The sequence below is a fragment of the Mus caroli genome, unplaced genomic scaffold (genome assembly GCF_978045245.1).
Source record: "Mus caroli unplaced genomic scaffold, Mus_caroli_1 scaffold_6, whole genome shotgun sequence".
In the NCBI taxonomy this organism is placed as follows: domain Eukaryota; kingdom Metazoa; phylum Chordata; class Mammalia; order Rodentia; family Muridae; genus Mus; species Mus caroli.
The window spans coordinates 40,222,859-40,248,890 of record NW_028227261.1 but is presented as its reverse complement, the minus strand read 5'-3'; the positions used below and the strand labels follow the sequence as shown (position 1 = coordinate 40,248,890).

Below are 26,032 nucleotides of genomic sequence, written 5' to 3'. Positions count from 1 at the left end.
GGTCTTTATATACAACACACTCACAGACTCACTCTCCCACACACTATCTTGGACTTTTCCATTTATTTGCATTAAGGTTTGCAGTGTAATGTGTAGGTACAACAAACACCATTTCTGTTGTGACTGTGCTGATTACTTCTTTATCGGTGTCTCTTGGTGTCAGGCAGGCAATAGACCAGGTGGTGGCCATGGTTGCTGTTCCCCTGGTTTCTGCACGGTGTCATATAGACCAGGACTCTGTTCTAAACTCCTACAAAATTGATGTTTTTAAATGAACTTGGTGGTGGTGGTGTATTTATATATGGCTGCTTTGCCTGCATAAATCTGTCTCAGATCCCTTGAGTTATAGAGCATTGTGAGCCGCCCAATAGATTCTGAGGATTGAATCTGGGTCCTTTCAAAGAATAGCCAGTGCTTTTACATAACTCAGGGATTTTTGCCATTTGCTGGTAGGAGCAATCGGTTTGTGCTTTTTGTGCAGAGTCCCTCCAGTACTACCCCTCCAATTGAGATCAGCTCCTCTCGCCTGACCAAACTGACCCGACGAACCACGGACAGGAAGAGCGAGTTCCTGAAGACTCTAAAGGATGAACGAAATGGAGACTGCTCAGAAAGTAGAGACTGTGACAAGCTGGAGGGGCTAAGAGTAAGGAAGTTTTTCTGGTGTACTATGTATTTACTTTTGTTATATGTATTTTTCTTTTTTTTTAATGTGTGTGGGTTTGTCCATGTTTCATAGTCAAATAGTGTAGGTCAGAAACTTGGAGGCATCAAAGTCAAACTATCAGGCTTGGTTGTAATTACTTTTACCCACAGAACCATCTCATTAGCCTGCCCTCCCCTCCCTCCCTCTCTCTCTCTCTCTCTCTCTCTCTCTCTCAATTGTTTGGTTTGGTTGGTTTTTGAGACAGGATCTCACTCTGTACCTCTGGCTAGATTAGGCTGTTCTCAAACTGATTGAGCTCCATCTGCCTCTGCCTCCTCAGAGTTGGAGTAAATGTGTGTACAGCACCAAATCCATCCCAGCCGTGGTACTTCAGTGTCTAGAAGGAGTGTTTAGATGTGATGTATTCTACATTTAATTCATAGGCTTTGATAAGAATGATTGCTCTCTGCTAAGAATTAAAGCAGAGATTGCCATGTGTGGATTTTATATTTTAGAGAGATGGTATAATTGCCATCTCTTGAGTTTTTCCTCAAAAGGTAGTCATGAGGGCTGGTGAGATGGGCTTAGAGGGCAAAGCCAACTCTATGCCCCAATTGCTAGGATTAAACTTGGTGACCATCATTGCCAGTCCCTTTTCTTAATTGTTTTTGTTTTTTGTTTTTTCCAGACAGGGTTTCTCTGTGTAGCCCTAGATGTCCTGGAACTCACTTTGTAGACCAGGCTAGCCTTGAACTCAGAAATCCCCCTGCCTCTGCCTCCCAAATGCTGGCTGGGATTAAAGGCGTGTGCAACCACGCCTGGCCTAATTGTTTTACTGTTAAATTTTAAGCGTTCTTTGTTTATCATAGAAAATAATCCCTCATCAGATGAGAGTTTTATACATTTCCTCCCCATCTCGTCCTGTCATTTTTGGTGGATGATAGAGAGGTTGGTTCTTGCAGTATTGAATTTTTTTTTTTTTTTTTTTTTAATGGTTTTTTGAGACAGGGTTTTTCTTGTATAGCCCTGGCTGTCCTGGAACCAAGCTCAGAAATCCGCCTGCCTTTTACCTCCCGAGTGCGGGGATTAAAGGCGTGCGCCACCACGCCTACAGCCCTCATACTGAACTCTAGACTGACTTTATAGGAAAGGGGGGAAATGTTCGGATGACCCAGCTTGAATTCTTGATGTTGGTGATTCTGCCACTTGGATGACAGGCCTGTGCCGCCATGCTGTTCCCTTCTCTAAACAATGTGTTGCACAGAGCAAAAACGTGCTTTTAAGGGATTTGTGGGTGGTTCTAGGTTCCTTTGCCTAGTAGTCATATCATGCTCAAGATGTCGGTTGGTTCCTGTTTATATCTTCAGGTTTTCTGTGCACCCCACCCCTCTTGGTGTTAGATGTTCTGGATCTTCTGACTTTCCCAATTAGTTTATTGTCACAGCTGGTCTCAGTTTTAAAATGGGAAGAACTGTGTAGGTAGAGGGTAGGGTGCAGTCTGAAAAACACTGTTCTCCTCAGTATTGTTGAGTGCATCCATCCCTTTCCTTATTACAGTTGCAGGGCAGCCACACACCTGAACCAAAGGAAAATGGAGAACAAGGTTGTCTTCAGAATGGTCTTTCTCTACCCATGGTAGAGGAAGGGGAGGTTCTGTCACACTCTCTGGAAGCAGAGCACAGGTGAGAATAAGATGTATGGCATGTAAGACTCTTAAAGGTACTTAAAACGTAAGAGGGGTGTGGCCATGAAATCCTAATTATTCACCATATATCCCCTCCTGGTTAGACTATTTAGGGGCATAGTCAGGAGCGCAAGGATTTTCCACATATGTGTTGCTGTCCCATCTGAGCAGTTACTGTGAAGTATCTTTAAAGGGGCTTTGGAATGCCTGGGAATCCTATATATGGAACCAACTGATTAACTGCAAGCTTGCATACATAGAGTAATCTGCTATGTACAGCCTACCAAGTTTGACTAATTCCTCAAAGGAAGCTTGTGGTTCTCACCCTTCCTGGTGGTGCCCTTTAATACAGTTCCTCATGTTGAAATGGCAACCTCCACCATAACCATAACATTATTTTCCTTGCTACTTTATAAATGTAATTTTGCTACTGCTATGGATTGTAAGTATTTGACATGTAGGATATCTGATATGTGATCCCTGTGAAAGGGCCATTGGATTCCTTCCCAGTGGGGTCCAAACCCACAGGTTGAGAACTCCTTATCTAGAGGAACCTGAAAGGTTACTGAAGTTATAAGAGTTCCACAATGCTGTGAAATTGAACAAGCAATGAACCACAGAGATGTGCTAATTTGTTCACAAGGAACAAAGGAGTAATTTCTTCCTCCTCTTTGGGTCTATGAAAAGGTTCCTTGCAGTGGGGGTTTTGAGATTTTATTTCTACCATCTTATTTGTTATTTCTACTATCTTTTCCAATAGGTCATTTTCCCTTAAACCATGAAGCGCCTCCATTTAATTATGAGCACCTAAGTAACTTGCCCTTTAGGGAGAATACAAAATTCCTTCTGTAGCCTTCATTGGCTTTGGACAGACTCTTTCTATGGGTGCTAGTGGGCTGCACAGTCAGGCTTACTAGCATGTTTCCCTTACTGTCTATCCTTTTGCCTCCTCCAGGTTATTAAAAGCAATGGGATGGCAGGAATACCCTGAAAACGATGAGAGTTGCCTTCCACTCACAGAGGATGAGCTCAAGGAGTTCCACGTGAGAACAGAGCAGGTTTGTACTGAGCTCTGAGCCTTCATTGACACCAAGTTAAATGTTTACAGTGTCCTTGCCTTTAAGAAATTCTAGTGTTTATTTGGGGCTTAGGGACCAGTTTTTGCTGACGGGATCTTCGACAGGTACATGCCTTTATTCCCAGCCTGGGCTTACAGAATTCTATGTCTCAAAACTGTAAAACAGACCAAAAACAAAAAAGAGCAGGGATACCACTTTATAGTAAATAAATATCTTGCAGGGCAGTGGTTTAATCCCAGCACTTGGGAGGCAGAGGCAGGTGGATTTCTGAGTTTGAGGCCAGCCTGGTCTACAAAGTGAGTTCCAGGACAGCCAGGGCTATACAGAGAAACCCTGTCTCAAAAAAAAAACCAAACAAATAAATAAATAAAATCTTTAAAGCATAAGTGGCAGCTGGCAAGTCTCACAATAGGGCAGTCTACAGCCTGACATAAGATTTTACCACTTAGAACTATTTTTAGAGCCAGAGAGTCGTGGCATACGCCTTTAATCACAGCACTTAGGAGGCAGAGGCAGGTGGATTTCTGAGTTTGAGGCCACCTTGGCCTACAGAGTGAGTTCCAGGACGGCCAGGGCTACATAGAAAAACACTGTCTTGAAAAACTGGAGGGGAGAAAAACAGGAACTGTTTTAGAAATAGGAACTCTAAACCCTACAGCCATCATACTGAACTCTAGACTGACTTTATAGGAAAGGGAGAAAATGTTCGGATGACCCAGCTTTGGTTGCATACATCTTTAAGCCTAGAATCTGAGGCATAAACAGACAGATTTCTGAATTTGAGGCCAGCGTGGTCTACATAGGGTGTTCCAAAACTACAATAGTAAGACACTGTCTCTAAAGAAAAGAAATTAAATCCTTGTAAGACTAAGCTTCACACTGAGGTTTGAAAAGTACTGCTTTAAGAGATGTTAGATCGCTTGGAATTCCCCTCCACATACTCTTCTAGACCGGTGTAGTCATTGAAGGTTTTTTATTTTCTTTCTCCTATGCTCTGTAGCTACGAAGAAATGGGTTTGGAAAGAATGGCCTCTTACAAAGCCGTAGTTGCAGCCTGTTCTCCCCGTGGAGAAGCACTTGCATTGCAGAGTGTGAGGACTCAGACACGGAAACGAGCAGCAGCCAGACGTCAGACGACGATGCCTGGAAGTAGAGAGATAAATGCTCACAGTGACCTGCCCCGCTGAGCTCAGCCTTGTGTTTAGAGAATATAAAGTGTTCTTTTCCTTTTCTTATGTTGTTGAATACTTCGTGCACAAGGGAAATAATCATATCCCAAAGAGAGAGCAATTGTCTTGCTTAGCTTTTGTTTTCTTCCCTGTTACCTGCTTAATAGGCATTTGTGTGGTGGGATTTTCTTAAGCACACACACAGTACCTGTGGGGCTGTGCACAAGTGGGAGCTGTCAGGGCAGAGATGCAGGGGGGAGATACTGCTCTGCTCAACAGCTTCCACTGCCAGCCCTTGGGGACTCACCCTGTGCTCAAGCAATCATTGTCAATGACAAAGTGACTATTGAAGTTATAATTGTATTAAATTAATGCTAATAATTTGGATATTTTATTTTATTTTTGGCTGCTGGGTAACTTAGCCCTTAACCAAGCATATGTGGTTGTTTTTGTTTTTTTGGGTTTTTTTTTTTTCTCTTTTTTTTTTTTTTCCTTTTGGGTACAGCTGTAAAATATTTGGATATAGGAAATGTTATTCTTGCAGCCTTGATATTCAGGGTGGATTGTAAAATATGAATTTTTGTGAGATTTCAAAGATTAAGATTATTTTGATAACATTATTTACAGATTTAAAAGATGTGGTTACCACAAGTCTGTTGAGGGGAAAAACTACTGCATAAAATAACTAACGTGGAATAAATATTTTGCATCAGTTTGGATTGTCTTGTGTAAGAAATATATTTTCTTTAAAATTAGAGAGTGGATTCTTTTTTTAAGGGAAATATTTTTAGAAAACTGGGGGAAAACTGAATTCAGCCCCACCTGTTTCTCTTTTCAGCAAAAATTCTCAATGTGGAAAAACCTGTGCAATAAATTATTCATAATAAACTACATTTTCTTTACTGAAGGAATTTTTTAGTGCCCAGAATTTATCAATATACCTGGGTTTGGAGGCCTCCCCCCACCTCAATTGGTTGTGTTTTATGTGTAGGTGTTTTGCCTATGTGTATGTCTCTGAATGCCATGCTGCACTGATTGCCAGAGGAAGCTAAAGGTGGACTTCTGTTCCTCTGGAAAAACAGCTCTGAACTGCTGTTGAGCCAAGTGTCCAGCCACCAATATGAACATTTTAAAGAAGGGCTGACAAGTGCTTCCTACATAATAAAATGGGTGCATGGGGGTGACTGAAGTAAGACGACAGTGGAGATGGAGGAATGAGAATGACTGTGCAGGGTTAGCACTTGCCCACTAAGTGTTTACATCTTCCATACCGAGAAGCACATGGTGATGGAAGTTGAGAAATGGTCTCCACAAACTGTTCTCTGAGTTGTATATGTGAACATGGCATGCACATATACATACAAAATGAATGAAGAGCTGGAGAGATGGCTTAGTGGTTAGGAGCACTTGTGGCTTTTGCAGTTTTCATGGTTGTGGTTCTACATTTTAGGGCCACCAAGATGGCTCAGTGAATTTAAGTTTATGTCACGAAGTTTGAGGATTTTGGTTTGATTCTTGGGATGATGAAAGTAGACAAATGACTCCCTTGGCATGATACTTTACCTGGCCTGCCTGTGCTAACACAAATACATGCACAGACTAAATGTTAAGCTATATTAAGGAAGTTTGCAGCTGGAGATCATAGCTCATTGGCAGAACATTTACTTGCATTGCATGGCCAAGGCCCTGGGTTTACTACCTGAAACCACCACAGAAGGTAACGCTTTCAGCACAGTGCTCACGTAGCCCATTTAAAAATCTGCTGGGGTGGCAGCAGATGGAGCACTCACTAGCTGCTCGTTCAGTGGGCTACGGTTCAAATGCAACTAGCAGTCCTAAGCTCATTGGGAACTGAATGTGTTGGAATCCGTGCAGGCAGAATACCCAAACACCAAAAAAGAAAAAGCATCGTTTAAATCTATGAAGTAACTGTGGTTAAGGCAGTGGAGAGAATGCTCAGCTTTTATAAAATGTTTCAGAGCACGTAAACATTCTGTAACTCGCTCCTCTCTGGATGTTTGTGGAGAGAAACCTTAACAGCTCTGTCTTACCGAGGAAAGGCTGCTTCAGAAATGAGGTGTGTGGATCTGTGTAGACAAATTTTAATCCAGGAACATGTCTGCTCTTGAAAAGGATCACATCCAAAGGATCGATGTCTGTATGACCTTGCTGGATACAGACATGCCCTTAGTACTCACCTTTAATCCCAAATACTGTATGTAAAGTTAGTTTGAAGAAAGAAGTGGCATGTTTGAAAATGATGTCTAATTGCGGATTTGGACAATGTGAAGAATCAGAGAAATATCTGACCAAATGAGTCAGAGAGATGACTGACCAAGCTAGCTCAGTCAACAGGTTCTCAGCTCAAGAGGGATAATTAAAAAGAAAAAAAGGCGGGGCGTGGTGGCGCACGCCTTTAATCCCAGCACTCGGGAGGCAGAGGCAGGCGGATTTCTGAGTTCTAGGCCAGCCTGGTCTACAAAGTGAGTTCCAGGACAGCCAGGGCTATACAGAGAAACCCTGTCTCGAAAAACCAAAAAAAGAAAAAAAGGCAATTAGACAACATTGTAGTATGAACCCAGCAAGTTCTGAGGCTGAGGTAGGTTTATTTCTTTTTCCCAATTTGCTTTTATATTATTTTAATTACATGCAAGTAATAAGGTCAGTTCTAGGTTGGAGAATAAGCAAGACAATAAACAAATAGTTAAGGAACCAGCAAGACAAATTCCCAAGCTCACTGTTTCTAAGGGCTTATCAGGATGACCAAGATATCTGAGCCTACTTCCCTGTCCTAGCCCAAAGTAATATTCTTGCCTTAAGCCTACTTTGTTCTAGCCAAATTAGATTCCTCCCTGAGCTTACTTCCTTGTCCTGGCCTAATGTCAAATCCCTGCCAAGCGTCCCCACAAAGCTCTCCACAGATGGGCAAAGCCCAACTCAGGAAAGAAACGCTACTTAAGAGCAGTGCAGGGAAAATCCACCTTGGAGTTAGTTCAGTTGAGTGTAGTTTAGAGGCAGCTTCACCAAGTAGAGCACTTCAATGAGAAGCTAAGAAAAGCCAGTCTGACCCAGTTCAGAGAGAATTTTGAGATAAAACAGCTGAGTTGAGTCAGCCAGCTTTTGAGGAAGAGCTAGAGTGAGTTTATTCAATAGTCTCAGAGGCTGAAAACATTCTAGGCATAGATTCGCTGATAGAAGCCTAGGAGATGAGAATGAACGTTGCTTTTACAGGTCTATGTAAAGGTGAAGAGAACTTGACCAGCAGAAAGAGCTTGTTTGACTCTAGTATTGTATTCTCCCCAACGGGTCTCCCAGTTCTCATTACTGGAAAGGTTCAGATCATTCATTCCTGTCCCAGAATGGGAGGGAATTAGACTATTCCATTGTGTGGCATGTTAATTCTGTAAAAGATGGGTATATGCAAAGACATACTGCTAATATGAGGTTTACCTTGTGCGTAAATGTTCCCTACAGTGGAGAATTCTAGCTTGAAATCTGTCCATTTTAGAGAACAGCTGTGGTACAGATGACACTTGCCCATCAGAGGCTAAATAGGCAATGAAATCAAAAGCCGCAGTTAAATACTTGGCCAAACTCACTGTAATTGGTGGAACAAACTGACATTTTCACACCTGGGCCCCACCCAAAGGTAGCCAGGCACATTGTCCAGGCCTGCCTAAGCCTGTATTTGCTGCCCAGGGAGCTAGGGCACCTCCCCAAACATAAACATATATTTGAAGGACCTGGAGACTTAGCAGAGTTGGTCTATTCTTTGTCCCTTTTCTCTCTTTTCTTTCCAGTCCGCCTTTTCTCTTTTGTCACATCCTCTGTAGGATACTGGTGTCTATAAGAGATTCCATTCCATGGCAGATTACTCAGGAGAATCAGGACTTTTGCCCTGTGAATCCTGTGATATGGTTTTCCGCTCCTGGGCTTTGTTGGCCACACACACCAAACGATTCTGCATTGGCCGGCTGACTCCGGAGGTAACACTTAAGTCAGCTGGAGGTAAGCCTTCAGTCGCGATCAAACAACGAGGCACCAAGGTAAGGGCCGCCAGTGGCCAGGGGTAGGTTTTCCATCAATCATTATTCTTACGTTTTTGCCTCCCTGCCACCAGATTATGGCACAAGAAAAGAGCCGTGATCAGGAGGCCAGCACATCTGCTCTAAAGAGGTTGACAGAGGAGGTACACACCAATCATGACTACAAACTTCAACTTCACATGTGTAGATAGTACCTGCGGGAGATCACCCAGTACAGAAATAGCCGGTCCGAGTTACTTGCAGGTGCAGTTGCTGTCCCTACAGAAAATAGGTCCCCGAGCGACTGAGGGTCTCACTTCCCAGACTGCAGGGAGCCCTGGAGAGAGGCTGCGAGTCTTGCAGGGAACCCGCGCCAGACGCATGGCAGAAACGGAAGCGCAAAGCCGGGCGCTGGAGCGTCGCGGCGAAGGTGAGAGGTAAGGACTCGGCCCTCGCGCTGTGCTCGGACTCACCCTGACTCTGCCCATTTGTCCCTCAGAATTAAAACGGCGCCTCGACAGCGTGGCGGGACCCAAGGGAGGATTACCCCGCTCATTCGACTTGGAGCGCGAGCTCAGAGAACTCAGGGAAGAGGCCAGCCGGACCCGGGGAGCACTGCAAACGCTAGGCGCGCACTTCCAGGCGCTGCAGCTTCAGCCTCGGTGAGCGGCTGGCCCAGCTTTGGTAGGAGTGCGGACAGGGCCTTGGGCTCGGGTCAGTGACATCATCTGCTTGCGCCAGCAAACAGCAGGACACCCATAGGGCAGTGGAATTCTGTTACCTGCCCCTACGGTTCAACCCGGAAACGCTGGCTGCAGAGATCCGGTGAGGACCCCGGCCCTGGGTGGACAGGATCGGGAGTCTGTTCAGTCTGGGAGATCGCTTTCTGCTGCCTTCTTGCTAGGATCCTACGTGAGGCCTACGTGCACGGTGGAGGACGGGACCCAGAAGTTCTGGACAAAATATTGCAGCTTCAAGTGGAAGCGTCAGCCCTGGAATTGCAGCGGTCGCAGAACCGCAAGGGTGAACGGAAGGGTCTATCATAGAGGGTTTCTATACTGGTGGTCCTAGACTTGGGAGGAGAAAAGGGCTTGAGGGAGAGCACCACTAGAATGGGAGGCATGTAAGCCCAAGGAAGGAAAACCCATTGCCAAATGACAAATCCAGGCTTATGCAGAAACCCTTGAAGTTGGATTACTACATAACTCTTGACAGATCACTTTAATTCATCTCAGAAAAACTAAATGCCGCCTCTGAGGAGGTTCTAATGGTGGAAGCCGAAAACAGGCTCCTGGAGGCAGAAATCCTGGCATTGCAGAAGCAGAAAGTCCTGAGTCTGTCGCCCTGGGGTCAGTGAAAAACACAGCCTCTTCCTAGACCATCCCAGGGAACCCAACTCTGAAGGGGTGAAGGGACCATATCGGGAGGATGAGGTCCATGTCTGTAACGTGTTTCTGTCAATATCTTTGGTTTATGAGCCTGTACTCCCTCTGACTTACTCAGTTTGCTGCTTCCTCCAGCTCAAGCCACTTTGTTGTTGTTTCTAGGATCCAGAGATCTCCCCCGACACCTGAGTAGGTGTGATAACTCCCTCCTCTCTCCACCGGTTGCACCCCCAATATCACCACTTACAAGTTCCACAAAAGCCCAGAACTTCCATGGCACTTCAAAGCCTGTGAGGAAGTCAGCATTCGGGGTTGATGGCTGGCTTGACATGCAGTTTGGGGAGCATGGGCAGATTGCAGTTCTGTAGGACTGAACTCTTTTGTCCATAATAGATACTTAATGGAACCATGGCAAGAAAAATGGGTCTGGATCTCCACTTCCTCCTACCTGCATCAGATGTTCTAGGTCCAGCACCCTATGATCCTGGGTGAGGCCTGCTCCCTCCTTCACAGCATCTTTGAATGCTGACATTTATGGAGACCCACCAACCGCCATCCAGGGTTAAAGTACTGGCCGGGTGGAGGAATTAGGGGCTCTGTGTACATAGATTTGTATTTTTCAGGGCTGGCCTTGTCATTTTCTATGACTTCCTGTGGGGCCTTGACACTTCTTGGATTTGGGTACAGCTAATGACAAGCTTGGCCCGGAATGGACAAGATACAGGAGGGACCACAGCATTACCTCCAGCCCTTTGCTTGCCACAACCTTCAACTCCTGGACCTATGGGCAACTGTGCTATCCTAGCAAGCAAGCAGCCTGTGCCCAGGTTAGTAGGTATAGGTCATAAAGGCTGCACCTTATTATGTCTGATCTGTACACTGGGTCCAAGAGCAGACCTACAACAACAAACTAGGTACTTCAGCTAAATACTCGAACATGATTTTGTTTCATAGGCTGCCTCCATCACCACAGGTATCTTTGATCTGTGAACTACAGGCCTGGCATGGAGTTACATGGGCACCACAACCAAAGGCTTGGGCCTCACTATTGCTATTTGACCAAGATCTGAGGGTGCTTAGTGGCCGTTGGCGCCTCCCACTTCGGGTCTATCCTAGTCTCAGCCTTGCCCAGAGGAATGAGATTCCCCAGGTAAGTATAGAGGATAAAGACTGGGTATAGTCCCAGATTCCAATGGAGTACCACTTCCTTTGTTAGGCAGGCCAGGCTGAGCTCTTTCTGAGGCTGGTAAATGCAAGAGATACAGATGCCCAGACATTGGCAGAGATCAACCCAGCAAATGCCCATGAATACCAGTACCCACCAATGGTGAGTCCACTTCTGGCCAACCTGTAGGCTAGGCAGCTTCTACTAGATTACTGTGTACCTTAAACTTACCAATGAAATACCACGTGGCAGAAAAAGAACACTTGCCCTGCTTTTCGTTAAATTTGGTCCTCAAGACCTTAAGACAAACTCCAACATTTGTCTTAAGTTTTGCTTAAAAAACAAACAAAACCCTACCTTTCATATTCTACAGGTGTCCAGTTCATCTTCTGTGGAATCCAGTTTCTTCACCCACAGTTCTGCCTTTGCTGACCCCCCACCTCCCACAGAAGACGCTTTTGTCAGTGTTAAGGATAAAGATGAACACTTGAGTCCTCACCAGTTTTGACTGAAACACTGAATTTCTTCTAGACCTGCAGCTTTTTAAATGGGGTCTTGTAACAGTGGCAAACTTACATTTGACCCTAAAATACTGTGTGGCAAAAAAGAACTTAACCTAAACCCACTTTTCTTTAAACTAGCCAACTAGAATGCCTTCTGCATTTATTTTCCTTGTGTAAAGCAGGTCCAGGAGTAAATGGCTTCAAATATTTACAGTTAAACTGGCTGGCATTCAACACTTTGAACACAGCTTTACCTAAACCAGTGTTGTCAAATTTCACTGAATTCAGCTTTCTCAGGAATTGTACACAGAAATCTATCCAGGATCAAGCTTCCAATATAGAGGGAACTCCAGATTTAGATTAAAGGGTAGTCCAATTCTTTTCCAGCTAAGTAGAGGATCATCTACTGGAATTGCATCCTGGACCAATCAGCAAAGATCTCCCACTGCATATAGTGTTCTGAATGGAAAAATGGGGAAAACACTTGAGGACTTGGGAGTATAATACAAAGTTCTCAAGAAGAGCCAGACACTCTTTAGCCAAGCTTTAGTGACAAGCAAAAAATTTGTGGAAAAAAAAAAAGGAAAATCATTCTGTAGAGCTCCCATCCTCAGGCTAGACTGTGAGCAAGCTTTGTAGCATTTAACAAGCCAGTTTGAGGCAGCTCAGACTCTGCACCCTGCCTGTTCTAGCCCAATAGCCCAATGGCATTAAAAACCTAACCACCATCCCTCAATTAGACACCAAGAAGTGATGGACCAGTTTGCCACTCAACTCCACATCGCACAATGAGGTACCCAGCAGCCCAAGAACCTTCTTGTACAGTCTTCCAAGTATAATTCCAGGACAAGGGCTTTGGTAAAATTAGCATATTTATTTTTATAGACAAAACTGCAGACAATTTAACAATTCCACTTATTGACATATAGTAACCTTTCTATACAGAAAATAACAGGCTTTCTCCCCCAGTGTCTTATACTACAGTGTGAGCCTGAGTCTAACAACTGTTTTCCTCAGGAACAATTTCCCAGGTTTCTAACAGTTTTCCCAGGATAGGATTATGGCCTTAAATGGAAACCAGATGAACAGCAGATAGGGACAAACCAAGACCTGGGTCATATTCCATCATCCATTTTCAGCACCAAACTGATTTCTACCAGTTCTTATTTAGCAGACCCCATCCAGGGACAGCACCACTGAAAGCTTACACAGTAATTGATTTCAGCCAAGTATTGGGAAATAGAACATAGCACCAGTAGAAGATGAAGGGCTTCTAGCCACACTTGATCACCTCCACATTAGACAGGAAGTGAGTTGTGCAATAGCAAAACACAAACATGTACACACAAGAAATGTAGAGTGCCCCAAAGCATTCCACCAATATTTAAGAAAAAAAGCCATCAAAGCCTCAGCTGTTGCCTACAATCTTTATTGGAGTTATACAAAAAGAATCCCCAAAAGTGAAAAAATACATTATGTACAAAACCACTTTCCCTCAGGAGGAAGGTTCTGCTCGCCTCTTAACATGCAGTGCTTTTAATTGTAGCTGCAGACTCCATGGTCCCCTCTGTTGTCTGGCTCTCAGCCTGATTCTCAGCCTGATTCTCAGCCTGAAAGACAAAGATCCTAGCTATAACTGACCCTGACATAAGTCATCCCATCATATATAACCAGATGATAAGGCTGACAAACTCAGGAGATCACACGGGAAAGGTAAAGTAGAAAGGATCAAATAAATTGTTGACCAGGTACTCTTCCATATATTCATTATTAAAGAAACCATAAATCAAATCCATCTCCCAGATACCCAATAACTTCGTATGCAAAACACTTTCAGTACATTCATTTTTCACATATACACTTGAGAGGCCTGGCTTCCCAGTCCTAAGACCAGTGTGTGAAGCAAGTGGCCATGTCTACCCACCTCAGCCTCCATGTTTTCTGAAACTTCCTTTCCACTGGAGACAGCATCCCCACTGCCTCCATTCACCTCTGGCTCTTGTTTAGCTTTCTTTGCATCATCTTTCCGGGGACTCTCTTCCTCTTGTTTCCTCTAAAGGTAGAATTGTAAAGTGTTCATATTTATCTTAAGAAAACAATTGCAGAAAAATCCTGTTGCCCCTCTGGTGGCAACATCTTAAACACCCTGACTCACAGCCCTGTGGATCTGCAATCTATGCTGACTACAACATAGATGATGCCACAATGTATTTTACTTTAAAATTGACATTGTTGAGGCACATGGAACAGGTGACAGAGATCTGAACACTGAAGAAGCACAAGCAAGGACACAGAAGCAAAGACTTACACCACAGGAAAAGGATTATTGATTCGGGCTAAAGGCAGAAGTGTGAGAAGGCCTACTACAGAGGAAACCAGTCAGATTCCTCCATCAGCTTTCCAAAAAGCCACCAGGTTAAGGTGTACTGGTGTAAGTTTGCCAGGTAAGTTATCGGCAGTGAAGCCCATTCATGTAAAGCCATAGCTTCCTAGTGTATTATTACAAATGGCCCACCCTCAAAATGCAGACATTGAAAAAGTTAAATACGTAAGTTCATATAAATTTACCTTCTTTCTGACAAGATGGGAAATATCAGTCACACAATTTGATGAGGAAGCCCCATCTGTTGGTTTTCTACTGGCAATCTAGCAAAAATGAGCCTTTGTTAATTATTAGTTTACAAAAACCTGTAGACTCATAGTAAGCCTAATGACAAATAAAATACTCACCATGGATACTGAGGCACCAGCTCCACTAGGAGCGAAACCGGAAGTAGAGCTCTCCACCTGTGTAAGACACAGGCAAGTTTTGTTTGTTGAGTTTTTTTGGTTTTTGTTTTGTTTTGTTTTTTTGAGACAGGGTTTCTCTGTGTAGCCCCGGCTGTCCTGGAACTCACTCTGTAGATCATGCTGACCTCAAACTCAGAAATCCTCCTGCCTCTGCCTACCAAGTGCTGGGATTAAAGGTGTGTGCCACCACTGCCCGGCTTGAGACACAGACAAGTAAATTACAGCATAGAACCCCAGCCACTCAGGCTCAAGTTGCCTACCCAGCTGATTAAAAGGTAAAATTCCTTTTGCCTACAGCAAAGTGTTCAACAGACACCTACATTCAGAGTAGGCAAGAAACTAAACCGTTCTCATGTCCTATTTACAATACAGATTATATCCCAGCATGTCAGGCCAAGAACAGAGCCAGGCAATTTATGGCTAAGAGACTCCATCTATGACGTAAGCTTTTTTTTTATGGTATTCTCAAAAACATTTTACAAATATAACATAATATTTATACTAAAAGGCAAAGAAATATACAAGGTAAAAAACAAAGTAGCAGTGACAGAATCTACACCTGTCTCCTGCATTCAGAACACACTTTCTTACCATGGGACAACTTGTACAAGTGAAATGAGCTCACATTCTGACCTACTAACTCAAAAATCAAGTCATGAAAAGTACCTTTTAAATGGACTATAAACATTAATTGTACCATACACGTATTTAAAAATAAAACTCAACAAACCAGAGTAGCTTTCAGTGCCAGTTCAGCTACATTCCCACTCCGCTGAGATTCCTTTGCGTCTTCTATCTTCTCTCGGATTTCAGGTAGCAGTTCTTTCAGCTCCTCAATTTCTTTCTCATATTCAGTAAATGACCCTTCGGCCTCCTTCATCTGCTCATGGAGTACAGCTACAAAGAACAGCTTTAAATCACTAATCAAAAAAACCCCCCAATTTTCCCCCCCACAATGTAAATCACCGTATCACCTAAACACACAGTAATTTTTGTTCACTTACCCATTCTCTTTTCAATGACGTCGATAGATTTGCCAAACTGTGCTACTGCTTCATCATACTGAGAGTTGTAACCATAGGCCAAACCTAATTGGTAATGAGTCTCTGCAAGGAGACGATCGTGAGCTTCCAAATATTGTTCTTGCAGGCTTAGGCAAGCCTGAAACTCCTCCACAGCTTGGATATAATTCTCTGATAAATGAAGAAATAATACCATGGACAGAAGTTAACATAAATTCAGTTCATGAATAGACTCATCTCTCCCCCTTTGCAAACAGGGTCTCACTATATAGATCTGGCTAGCCTGGAGGCTCTGCTTCCCCACCGGAATGCTTGGACTGACTGTCAGAAAACACCGATCTACAAGGCTGTTTAATGCTCCAGATGCTATAGGGAACTCAGACCTCCTATTTTATGGGATTTTTTTAGCTCGTGGCTAACACATTTCTTTAGTCAGCAGGGGGCAGAAAAACCTGCCTTTGAAATTTTGGATGTTCAAGGCCAATTCTAAGGAAAACAGGAGGGGAGAATGGGGACCTGGGGAAAGGTAGGAGACAGCATAAAAGGAATTGCATTACCAGATTCAACACTAACTTCTCCAAGTTTAAGATGGGCTTGTGCAGCATAAAGCTGGGCTTCTTTTGTTTCTTGCCTAAAAGAAAGATTAATAAAGCCTTAAAAATAACCTTAAACTGCTTTCTATTTTCAACCACAACATGAGCCCAAACACACCAAGAGTTTTTTACCTCTTAAAAATGATCTTGGCTAAATCCAGCATATCCCAGGCAAGTTCCAAATTCCCAATCTCCTCCTCTTCATTTTCTTGAAGAGACTGAAATATATCCAAGTCATTGGCATTAGGCAAAAGAACAAAACAGGCATCTTTTTAGAGAATCAATCTTTTTTGGGTTTGTTTGTTTGTTTTGAGACAGGGTTTCTCTGTATTGCCTTGGCTGTCCTGGAACTCACTCTGTAGACCAGGCTGGCTTCGAACTCAGAAATCCACCTGCCTCTACCTTCCAAGTGCTGGGATTAAAGGCGTGCACGAACCCCCCAGCGAGAATTAATCTTAAATGTATAATTTAATTAAAAACAAAAAACAACAACAACAAAACCTGGTTGCAATTCAAAATTCAGGCCTTCTCCCTAAAGCCTACCAAATGTACACCCACAATAAGGTGTCACCTCATCTCAGTGAAATATAATTATAATGTTGTATTTCATCTTATAATGGGAAAAAAATCCCCAGGCACTCCCAAGGACCAGATCTTACAGGAATCTTTCCTATATTAGCAACCCATAACCCTATAGTAATAAAGTTGTAATGGTACTAAAAGAATTAACAGCTTACCTTTTTTTCAAGAACTGATTCATTTGGTGTTTCTTCAGCCTTGTCATTTTCTTTGTCTTCTTCCTCTGAGCCTTCAGTTTCTACAAGAAAAAACTACTTAGTATTGAGATATAACAAAGTATTTCTTGTCTGGTCTGATTCTCACAAATCTGTCACCCTACCTTCTAAGATAGAATGGAAAAGAAGCTAATCCAAGTCAGTTAGCCTCTGATCTGACGTTATCTTCAGTTAATGGTTACCATCTAACACACATCTAACCTACACTACAATATACACAGCCTTATATAGTACATTCATACAAATGTCAGACTTGTAAAACCTGGTGTGATTCAGAATAAGAAAGATAACCTATATTGCCTCTCACAAAAAAATCTCCCAACTACTCAAACAGGTTTTAGTCATTTGTTATGATAATTATATTATACTCAAAGTATCAAAACCCAAATAATTCCAGACCATTCAGAATACCAAAAACTGGATTTCCTGCAATAAGCTATGGGGAAGAAGAGAAATGGCTTCATCAGCTCTCCCCAGTGAGCAAGTCACAGACTCCAGCCAGCTCAAAAAAATGGAGAATAAACAACTAGTTACTTTAAGATTTATGTGTGTAGCCACACCAACAACTATTCTGATATACAGTTACACTACACATCAATTGTTCAAATAAGCTTTTATAATTCCTATTGGTAAGACAACTTAAAATTCAAAATGTCAGCAGTTTTAGTTGATACAATCAATTCACATAGATTAAGTATATACTCACTGTCATCTTTCATTAAGCTAGTTGGGGATTTTTTTGCTCTTGTTTTTTTTCCTTCTCGACGAAACAAAATCTTACTATAATATTCCAAAATACTCTCAGAAACCCAGGAATCAGCAATATTTCAACATTTCCCTAGTACCTAGAAGTACTAGGTTTAGCTACCAGCTAAACGTTCTTAACTCTTCCCCACCCCCCCCAAAAAAAAAAATCACAAATGTCACAACTCTACAACCTATATATGAGAATAGAAACAAAAAAAGTTGTTTTTTTTTTTTTTTTAATAGCCTGGCTATTCTGAACCTTGCTATGTATACTGTGCTGGCTTCATTCCACAAGGCCTATTTAAGCTAAAGGCCAGCCATCTTTATCTGTTAATCAACTGGTACAATGGTAACTGGTACTGAAAATTCTGATATATTGCCAATTGCTAGCACTATCAAAATACTTGAACAATTTGCAAAGAACAACCTGGTTAGCTATAGTGAACTGGTAAGCCCCGTGTAATCAATCTCTCACATTTTTTGTATATAAGGTGTGCATCCCTATGGAGCCAGAGGCCAGTGCCTTCCTCTGTCTACCTTATTTTCTAAAATAGGGTCTCTAATTGAAACTGGAGCTCAACAACTGGCTATTTCCCAAAATATAAAGACTCACATTTTTGTTTCTGACTATGCAATTCATTGCTTCTGAAATACAGCACACCAAAACATTTTCTTAGAGTTTGAGAGATCACTCAGTGGTTAAGAGCACTGACTGTTCTTCCAGACTCTCTGCGATCAATTCCCAGAAACCATATGGTGGCCCACAGCCATCTTTAACAGGATCCAATGACCTCTTTTGGTATGTCTGAAGACAGTGACAGTGCACTCACATGCACAAATTAAAAAAAAAAAAAAAAATTCTAAAAAGGCTGTTTTTTTTAAAAAATCATGGGTGCCCATGCACATGAGTGCAAACACCTGTGGAGGCCCAAAAAAGGGTTCCACCCTGGAGGTGGATTTACAGGCAGTTGTGAACTGTCTAATGTGGGTGTCCTTTTTCAATAGCAGTACCTGCTCGTAACCACTAAGCTATGTAGCCAGCTCCAACACTATTTTTTTTCATGTCCTTTAGTTTTCTAAGTTTAAACTAAATAATGATAACTTCACCCAACCTCCGAAATAATCCAAGAATGCAGAATTAAATACATGTACTTTCACAACACTCATTAAGACCAGGCAGGAGGATCATTAAGAAGTTGGCGGCTAGCTGGGCATGTTGGCACACACCTTTAATCCCAGCACTTGGGAGGCAGAGGCAGGCAGATTTCTGAGTTCGAGGCCAGCCTGGTCTACAGAGTGAGTTCCAGGACAGCCAGGGCTATACAGAGAAACCCTGTCTCAAAAAAAAAAGTTGGCCGCTAAGGCCAGGTAGTAGTAGTGCATGCCTTTAATAGCTACACACAGCAGACCAAGGCAGGTCAACCTCTCTGTACATTCAAAGCCAGTCTGGTCTACAGAGTACTGAGTTCTAGAACAGCCAGGGCTATAAAGTAACCCAGAAACCCAGAAACTCAGAAATCCGCCTGCCTCTGCCTCCTGAGTGCTGGGATTAAAGGTGTTTGAAAACAAACAAGTTGAGACTAGCAAGGGCTATACTTTGTTACTAGTGAAACTAAGCTATAGCGTGAGATGCAGTCTCAAAGAACAAAATTATAGACATATATCTAATTATGTGGTACCTGTGCCTATTTATACCTATACCAAAGTGTCGGGAAACTTAATTTGGCATAAAATATCTTAGAACTTTATAGGAAATTTATAATTTTTTTTTTTTTTTTTTTTAGTTTTTTCGAGACAGGGTTTCTCTGTATAGCCCTGGCTGTCCTGGAACTCACTTTGTAGACCAGGTTGGCCTCGAATTCAGAAATCCGCCTGCCTCTGCCTCCCGAGTGCTGGGATTAAAGGCGTGCGCCACCACGCCCGGCTTACATTAATGTTCTTACAATGAATGACCTGAGAATAATGGGTTTCATTTTTATGGGATAATGGAGATGAGCTAGGTTAATAAGAAATCCACTAACTGTAAAGCTCCCAAACTTAGTAACCAGTGATCAAGCACTAGTGGGAATATATTTAATGTCCTCAGCAAATATAAATTTATTTTCTGAACTTGCAAATGAGTATTACTAGTCATGTGCCTATTCCATACATCTGATCTTGTGACATACTTAAAATATGCCAAAACCAAAATTAGAAATTAAGAAAATATATTAAAGATATATAACCTATGCAATCCTTACATCTGTAACCCCAGAGCAGAGGACATGTCATAGGCAACGGGACTGCCATTATTTCAGGCCAGTCTGGATTATAGCAATACCCTGCCTCAAAAACAAATAAATGAAAGACTGCTACTTCTAGAATTCCTACAGGTAAATCAAGTACCCACCCGATCAGTTAGCACATATCATCTGAGCATAGCCAATCTTTATGACTACAATGTAAATTTTTGTCCACTTACCAACCACATCTAACATGACAATAAGAAAAGAGTACACTGATTTTCTGTATGAGGGAAATGGTAACAAGCCAAGTACCATGAAATGGCTTGTTATTTTCTCGTGAATCTAGATGAAAATTTCCATGTGCCAGGCAAGTATTCTACCACTTAAACGCAATCCTATGCACTGGGGTTTTAATTGTGGTATGGATTATATGACAACTTTTATGTGGGCTCTGGGAACTAAATCAAACTCAGGTTCTCACACTTGTGGCATGTGCTTTCTCCACATATAAGAAGAATAAGAGCAGAGAGATACAGTGGGATATAGGCCTTACTCCCAACAGTTTAGGGGCCTCTCTTCAGAAATCTTTAGTATGTGGGACATAATTAAAATATGTCTAGGAGCCGGGCGTGGTGGCTCACGCCTTTAATCCCAGCACTCGGGAGGCAGAGGCAGGCGGATTTCTGAGTTCGAGGCCAGCCTGGTCTACAGAGTGAGTTCCAGGACAGACAGGGCTACACAGAGAAACCCTGTCTCGAAAAACCAAAAAAAGATGTGGATTAGCATTTATCCAGTATAATGGAACCAACCATAGAAAGTGGCTGCACCATAAAGCCCGACTCACCCATCTCTATTAGGTGTGATGAAGTCTCTCTCCAGACCATATTTATAAAATCTCACAAAATTTTACTAGCCAAAGAACACTGAAATAGTTCTTGGCTAACACATATGAAATGAAGCCCTGTGTTCAATCCTCAGCACTTCAAAAAAACAAAAACCTGAGGAATTCAATTCTACGCTTTCTAGTAAAGAACTCCTGAAGCTCAAGAAGTCCAACAGTGCTACCAGTTAGCAAGTTCACATCTGACTATGTCTCTGCTGGCTGAAGTGCAGGGACCTGCACACAGGCAAATGCATACCAGAATGGTCAAGTAATAAAGATGGGTCACTGAAAATCCATAACTTAAGACAACCCGTAAAATAGTTCATCAATTATGCAGAAAATTATTAATCGAAATGTACCTGTAATTATTAATACCAATGTTAGAATAAACTTAATACAGTAGAATCCCCAACTGAGCACAACTCAAGTCAGACGTGCCAATTAGTTAGAGGCTTAAAAATATTGATAAAATTGAATCTGAATTAAGCCAGTAACACTATAGTTGATTAGCAGCCAAAGCAAGCATTAAATGAAGAAGGAAAGCAACAAAAGGGATGGCTAAGTACTTTGCAAGCTCTCTTGTCCCTGAGGAGGGCTACTAAAATTAGTGTGAATAATCCGCTAAACATTTCTATGAACTAAAATTGATAAGGGCACCAGAAAGGGCACTGACTTAACTTAAATGGCAATGCCTGCTTAAGTGTACCAATTCAGTGGATTCTACTGCTCTGTTCTACTTCCTACAACAAAGGAGAAACCATGTGAACAGTAAACTTAAAAATCCAAAGGCATGCAAGTGAACATCCATTCAGCATTCTCTGCCAGCCTAGCCTACTATGTCCCTATCTATCCCACAACCCATTTCTAATCCACCCTTCATATCATTTCATTGGCTAGCATGATGGCATAACAAGTTAATGACTGCTAGCCAAGTTTCAGAAATCAGACGACCTACTTTGTAGTTTCTAAAGGCAGACTGAAAATCCTGAATGGAAGGCTGACTTTTACCAATGATTAGTGCATCAAATCTAGAAATGTACTCCACCCACTGCAGCTCTATCATATCCCGGTTACCTTCACCCTCTTTCATCTGTTCGTCTCTCTCTTGTGTCTCTTCATTAGCAGCTATCTTAAATTTGTCTTCAGGTGCTTTCTCCGTGGCCCTCTGGGCTACCTTGGTCTCAACCCCATCTCCAGCTGCCTCAGACTCTTCTACAGGTAGCATAGTTTCCTCCTGTTCAGGAACCAGCTCTGCCTTGACCTCCTCTACACTTGAGCCATCTTTAGTTTCTGTCAGTCTTTCTGCAGAAGTCTGTGGTTCACTAGGAGTCTGATCTCCTGCAGTTGATTGGCCAACAACTGGACCATTGTTGGGAATAACTGTAATTTCCTGCCCTGGCTTCTCAGAGACTTCAGCTCCAGCCTCTGCAGCCACTACTGGTGATGCTTCAACATCTTGCCCTGACAGTTCCATAAGAACAGCCTTACCTAGTTCACTCTCAGAGGTAGCTACCTGATCTTTTGGCTCCTCTCCACCCACATCCGCTGACTTGACTTCAGGGTCTATTTCAGCTTCTATTTCTACCACCTTCATTAAAGTGCCCTGCTTTTCTGCAGCCCCGATAGGCTGGTCTTCTGAAGTTTCTTTTGGCTTTTTCTCTATGCTTATTTCCTCTCCCTCCTCCACTGTTTGTCTGAATTCTTTATTTTGAACATAAGCTCCTGAAATTGATTTTCCTTTCTCAGTACACAATGATTCCTGTTCTGTCTTCCCAGAAGTGACCTCATCTTCATTCAGTCCTGGTATTGCTGCTTCTTTTGCCTCTTCAGAGGATTCATTTAACTGCTTTGAAGTCGGTTCAACTGTTTCCTGGAGCTTCTCTTCAGGCTCACTTATATCCATGTCTTCTCTTCCACCCTTCTCCACTTCACTTTCCTGTTCTTTATCAGTTTCAGGCTTTGTCAGAGACTTGCCTTCTGCTTTTTTGGCTTCTTTTTCTCCCATGGCGTCATAAACCTGTTCTCTCAACTCTTCCCTTGCTTCCTCTACATGGTTAAAGAACATGAAGCATAAACATGTCTCCGAGTTTAATGATAAAAGCATAAATTGAAAGTAGAAATACATTCCCTTTAAGCCTAAGTTTTATCAGATGCCCCCATGAGAAAAGCAAAGGGAGAAAGGGAGAATCCAAGCTAGCAAAGCAACATACTGCAAAAGAAATGAGTAATCTGATACCAGTCAGAACAGATGTCAAACTTCAATCCCTCTCTTAAACAACATACTTATTTGATTTCTAACAGCCAAACTTAGAAAATATTTACTCTTCTAAGATATACAAAACAGAAGTCCTCCAAGGACTCCTAATTAATAACTGAGTATGGAAGGTTTTTTTAAAAATATTCATCAGAAAAATATTTGATGTTCTCTTAATATTTAATGCCAATTTAAAAGAATTTATCTATTTGATACATTTAGTTATTCTCTTAAAAGCTCACTACCACTTTAGTAATGGCCTACACTTACTGCATCAGCCCAAGCACCTTTGGAGAGACCAACCACCACGAGGAGAACCCTATTCCTCTAACTTATTTAAAGAAGTATCAGTCGTCGCAACTCTTGACTGTAACATGCAACTCTACATACCATCTACATTATCATTATTTTCTACCAAAGATTCATCTTCTGTTTTTTCTCCTTCTTCCTCTTCTACATGCACTCCTTCTAAGGCATTTCCCAACACTCCATTCTCCATTCTATAAGAAGAAAAAGCACAAAAGTATAACTAGTTCCTAGCAATGTATTTTATGATTGGGGGGAAAAAAGCAGAAAAAGAAATCAAGTAAAAAGAATACAAAAATATATATTCAAAACAGAAGTTGCCGGGCGTGGTGGCGCACACCTTTAATCCTAGCACTCAGGAGGCAGAGGCAGGCGGATTTCTAAGTTCGAGGCCAGCCTGGTCTACAAAGTGAGTTCCAGGACAGCCAGGGCTGCACAGAGAAACCCTGTCTCAAAAAACCAAAAACTAAAAAAAAAAAAAAAAAAAAAAACAGAAGTTCTACAAGTTCCAGGCCAACCAGGTCCACACAGCAAGACCTAGTCTTTAAAAATAAGGAGTGCGGGGAGGGAGAGGCAGTGCCCAAGCAATGGCTCAGTGGCTAACAGCACTTTCCTCTCAAGAGGACCTGATTTCAGTTGCTACCATCCATATTAGCTTACAAATGTCTCTACTCAGACTATGAGATCTGAGAATTCTGGCCCTGGGAAGTACTTTGCATTTATAATTAATTATAATTTAATTTTTTTTAAGACAGTACCTTTGTGTAGCCCTGGCTGTCATGGAACTAGCTGTGCATACCAAGCTAGCCTCAAACTCAAGATATTGGCCTGTCTTTCCCTTCCAAGTGCTGTGATACCACTGACTGGCTGAAATAAGAAAAATCTTAAAGAAAAAACAACAGGAATAGTAACAAAACCACTAGGTCCAGTCTTGTGTCACATGCCTTTAATCTCAACTCAGGAATAAGAATCAGGCCGTTCTCTGTGAGTCCAAGACCAGGCTAATCTACATAGTAAGACCTGTAGTGGTCTGAATGAGAATTGCTCAGGTTAGAATGCTTGATCCCTAGCTAGTGGAACTATTTGGAAAGGACTTGTTGGAAGGAGTGTCACTTGGGGGTGGGGACTGATATTTCAAAATTCTAAGCCATTCCAACAATGGTTACTACTCTGGTGGCATGCCTACCAGCCATGCACCATGCTCCCTTCCAAGACAGTCATGAAATCGGTAAGCCTCCAATAAGCTCATCTCTATAACTTACTTTCATCAACTAAGACATTCCCATATCAAAACAAACAACAAAAAAACAAAAAACAAAAACAAAAAAACAAAACCAACTACATGCTAAAGGAAGACAACCAATGATCAAAACCTTAAGAATAATGAATGCCCAGCTGTAAATGGAACTTCTGTATCACCTCTTCCATGGTTCAGAGAACTTCAAGAGGAGGCACAGAGGATGAATGAGGAAGGGTGGGGACATAACTTCAAATATGACAAGACATGAGCACTTTCTGATCAATAGCAACTGTGCTTAAGCCTATATCACCACGGGACTGGCTATTTGTTATAAACAATTAAAATACACTAAAGAAACCATTTAAAACTCTAAGAAATACTAATGTGATAAGATCCTAAGAGAAAGTGGACTCTCACCTGAAAAGTACAAACAGTGATTTTCATCTAGAGAATAAAACATCTTATCCTTTTCATTCTGTAGCAGGGATACACTATTTTCTAAACTATGTTAAACTAAAAACTACTCCAATTTCCCTTAATTGGTCAGTGACATTCTGTGAACTTAATGTTAGTACTAACTCATTTAGTACTAGTGCATTAAGTGTTCTGAATATTCACAAAATTAGGAAACGTAACAAAACTGTGTAAAGACTGATCACTTATTATTTTGTATATCCTCAAATTAGCTTTATTTTTTATATAATAGTTTCACACTAATTGGATATTAATTATTAACATAATTAGTAAATTAATAAACATTATATAATAGATTTGTTGAGCAGTTTCCAACAATGTTAATAGTAAGTATTTGTAATTGGAGAGAAAGAAAGAGGTCTCCTGCAGGCAGTGGTGGCGGACGCCTTTAATCCCAGCACTTGGGAGGCAGAGGCAGGTGGATTTCTGAGTTCGAGGCCAATCTGGTCTACAGAGTGAGTTCCAGGACAGCCAGGACTACACAGAGAAACACTGTCTTGGGGGAAAAAGAAAAAAAGAAAAAAAAAAGTCTCCTTTTGAGTTAAGCTATAAAACTTGAACATAGTCCTTCTGCTTCAGCTTCCACAGATCGTGGGAAATTCAGGAATATGGAACCCTAACAAGCAAATTTACTAGATACTTTCATGTGTTACTTATTCAAATTCTACTCCATACAGTCCTTGTTCAATAACTGTTTTGAGCTTGCTCAGTGTGTCTTAATGTTCTTATGTCTCTATTAAACACTGAACAACCATTGACTTATTAAAATACATCTACTAATTCAAATCCTCAAAACATAAATTCATTCTTTGCATAAACAATTTTAGCCAACAAGGAAGTTTCAAATTTAAAGAAACCAAAGTGTTATAAAATATTCTATTCATAAAACGAGACTTCCCAAGACATACCTGGCTAACTCCAGAAGTGACTTCCCATAAAAAAAGAAGGCTTCTCCACACTCATTAGCCGTTTCTCCATACTTCTTACCTCTACAAAGAAAGTAAATACCTAGTCTTAACATTTTTAATTGCTAGTTAACAACACATTA

At 41.8% G+C, this 26,032-nt stretch overlaps 3 protein-coding genes across 8 annotated transcripts in view; 2 read left to right on the top strand and 1 right to left on the bottom strand.

Moving 5' to 3' along the window:
• Positions 1–5,333, top strand: part of Gpbp1l1 (GC-rich promoter binding protein 1 like 1) — a 33,523-nt gene extending 28,190 nt beyond the window's left edge. The window contains exons 9-12 of the mRNA XM_021160949.3: positions 482–646; positions 2,204–2,328; positions 3,286–3,388; positions 4,410–5,333. Of these exons, the coding sequence (XP_021016608.1) occupies positions 482–646; positions 2,204–2,328; positions 3,286–3,388; positions 4,410–4,562 (546 nt within the window). The 3' untranslated portion in view covers positions 4,563–5,333. The remainder of the gene's footprint in view (positions 1–481; positions 647–2,203; positions 2,329–3,285; positions 3,389–4,409) is intronic.
• Positions 5,334–8,367: 3,034 nt separating this feature from the next.
• Ccdc17 (coiled-coil domain containing 17) lies at positions 8,368–12,918 on the top strand. Of its 2 annotated transcripts, none has more exons than XM_021160176.3 (13): positions 8,368–8,624; positions 8,699–8,767; positions 8,928–9,033; positions 9,103–9,265; positions 9,345–9,428; positions 9,508–9,626; positions 9,839–9,952; positions 10,151–10,278; positions 10,382–10,476; positions 10,612–10,815; positions 10,943–11,138; positions 11,205–11,315; positions 11,527–12,918. In XM_021160176.3, the coding sequence occupies exons 1-13, from the start codon at positions 8,442–8,444 to the stop codon at positions 11,659–11,661; spliced, it is 1,707 nt and encodes a 568-aa protein (XP_021015835.1). In that variant the 5' UTR covers positions 8,368–8,441; the 3' UTR covers positions 11,662–12,918. The 2 variants fall into 2 exon arrangements, with proteins under 2 accessions (XP_021015835.1, XP_085695190.1); XM_085839064.1 differs by having other exon boundaries at positions 8,373–8,586.
• A 148-nt stretch (positions 12,919–13,066) lies between these two features.
• Positions 13,067–26,032, bottom strand: part of Nasp (nuclear autoantigenic sperm protein) — a 28,992-nt gene continuing 16,026 nt past the window's right edge. For 4 of the 5 annotated variants that reach the window (XM_085839062.1, XM_085839061.1, XM_085839059.1 and 1 more), the window contains exons 5-16: positions 25,893–25,973; positions 23,355–23,464; positions 21,785–22,756; positions 16,799–16,878; positions 16,194–16,279; positions 16,026–16,099; positions 15,451–15,639; positions 15,177–15,343; positions 14,387–14,443; positions 14,225–14,302; positions 13,581–13,709; positions 13,067–13,266 (exon numbers count right to left, since the gene is read on the bottom strand). In XM_085839062.1, coding sequence (XP_085695188.1) covers positions 13,177–13,266; positions 13,581–13,709; positions 14,225–14,302; positions 14,387–14,443; positions 15,177–15,343; positions 15,451–15,639; positions 16,026–16,099; positions 16,194–16,279; positions 16,799–16,878; positions 21,785–22,756; positions 23,355–23,464; positions 25,893–25,973 — 2,113 coding nt within the window. In that variant the 3' untranslated portion in view covers positions 13,067–13,176. The remainder of the gene's footprint in view (positions 13,267–13,580; positions 13,710–14,224; positions 14,303–14,386; positions 14,444–15,176; positions 15,344–15,450; positions 15,640–16,025; positions 16,100–16,193; positions 16,280–16,798; positions 16,879–21,784; positions 22,757–23,354; positions 23,465–25,892; positions 25,974–26,032) is intronic. The other variant, XM_085839063.1, reaches the window with a different exon arrangement.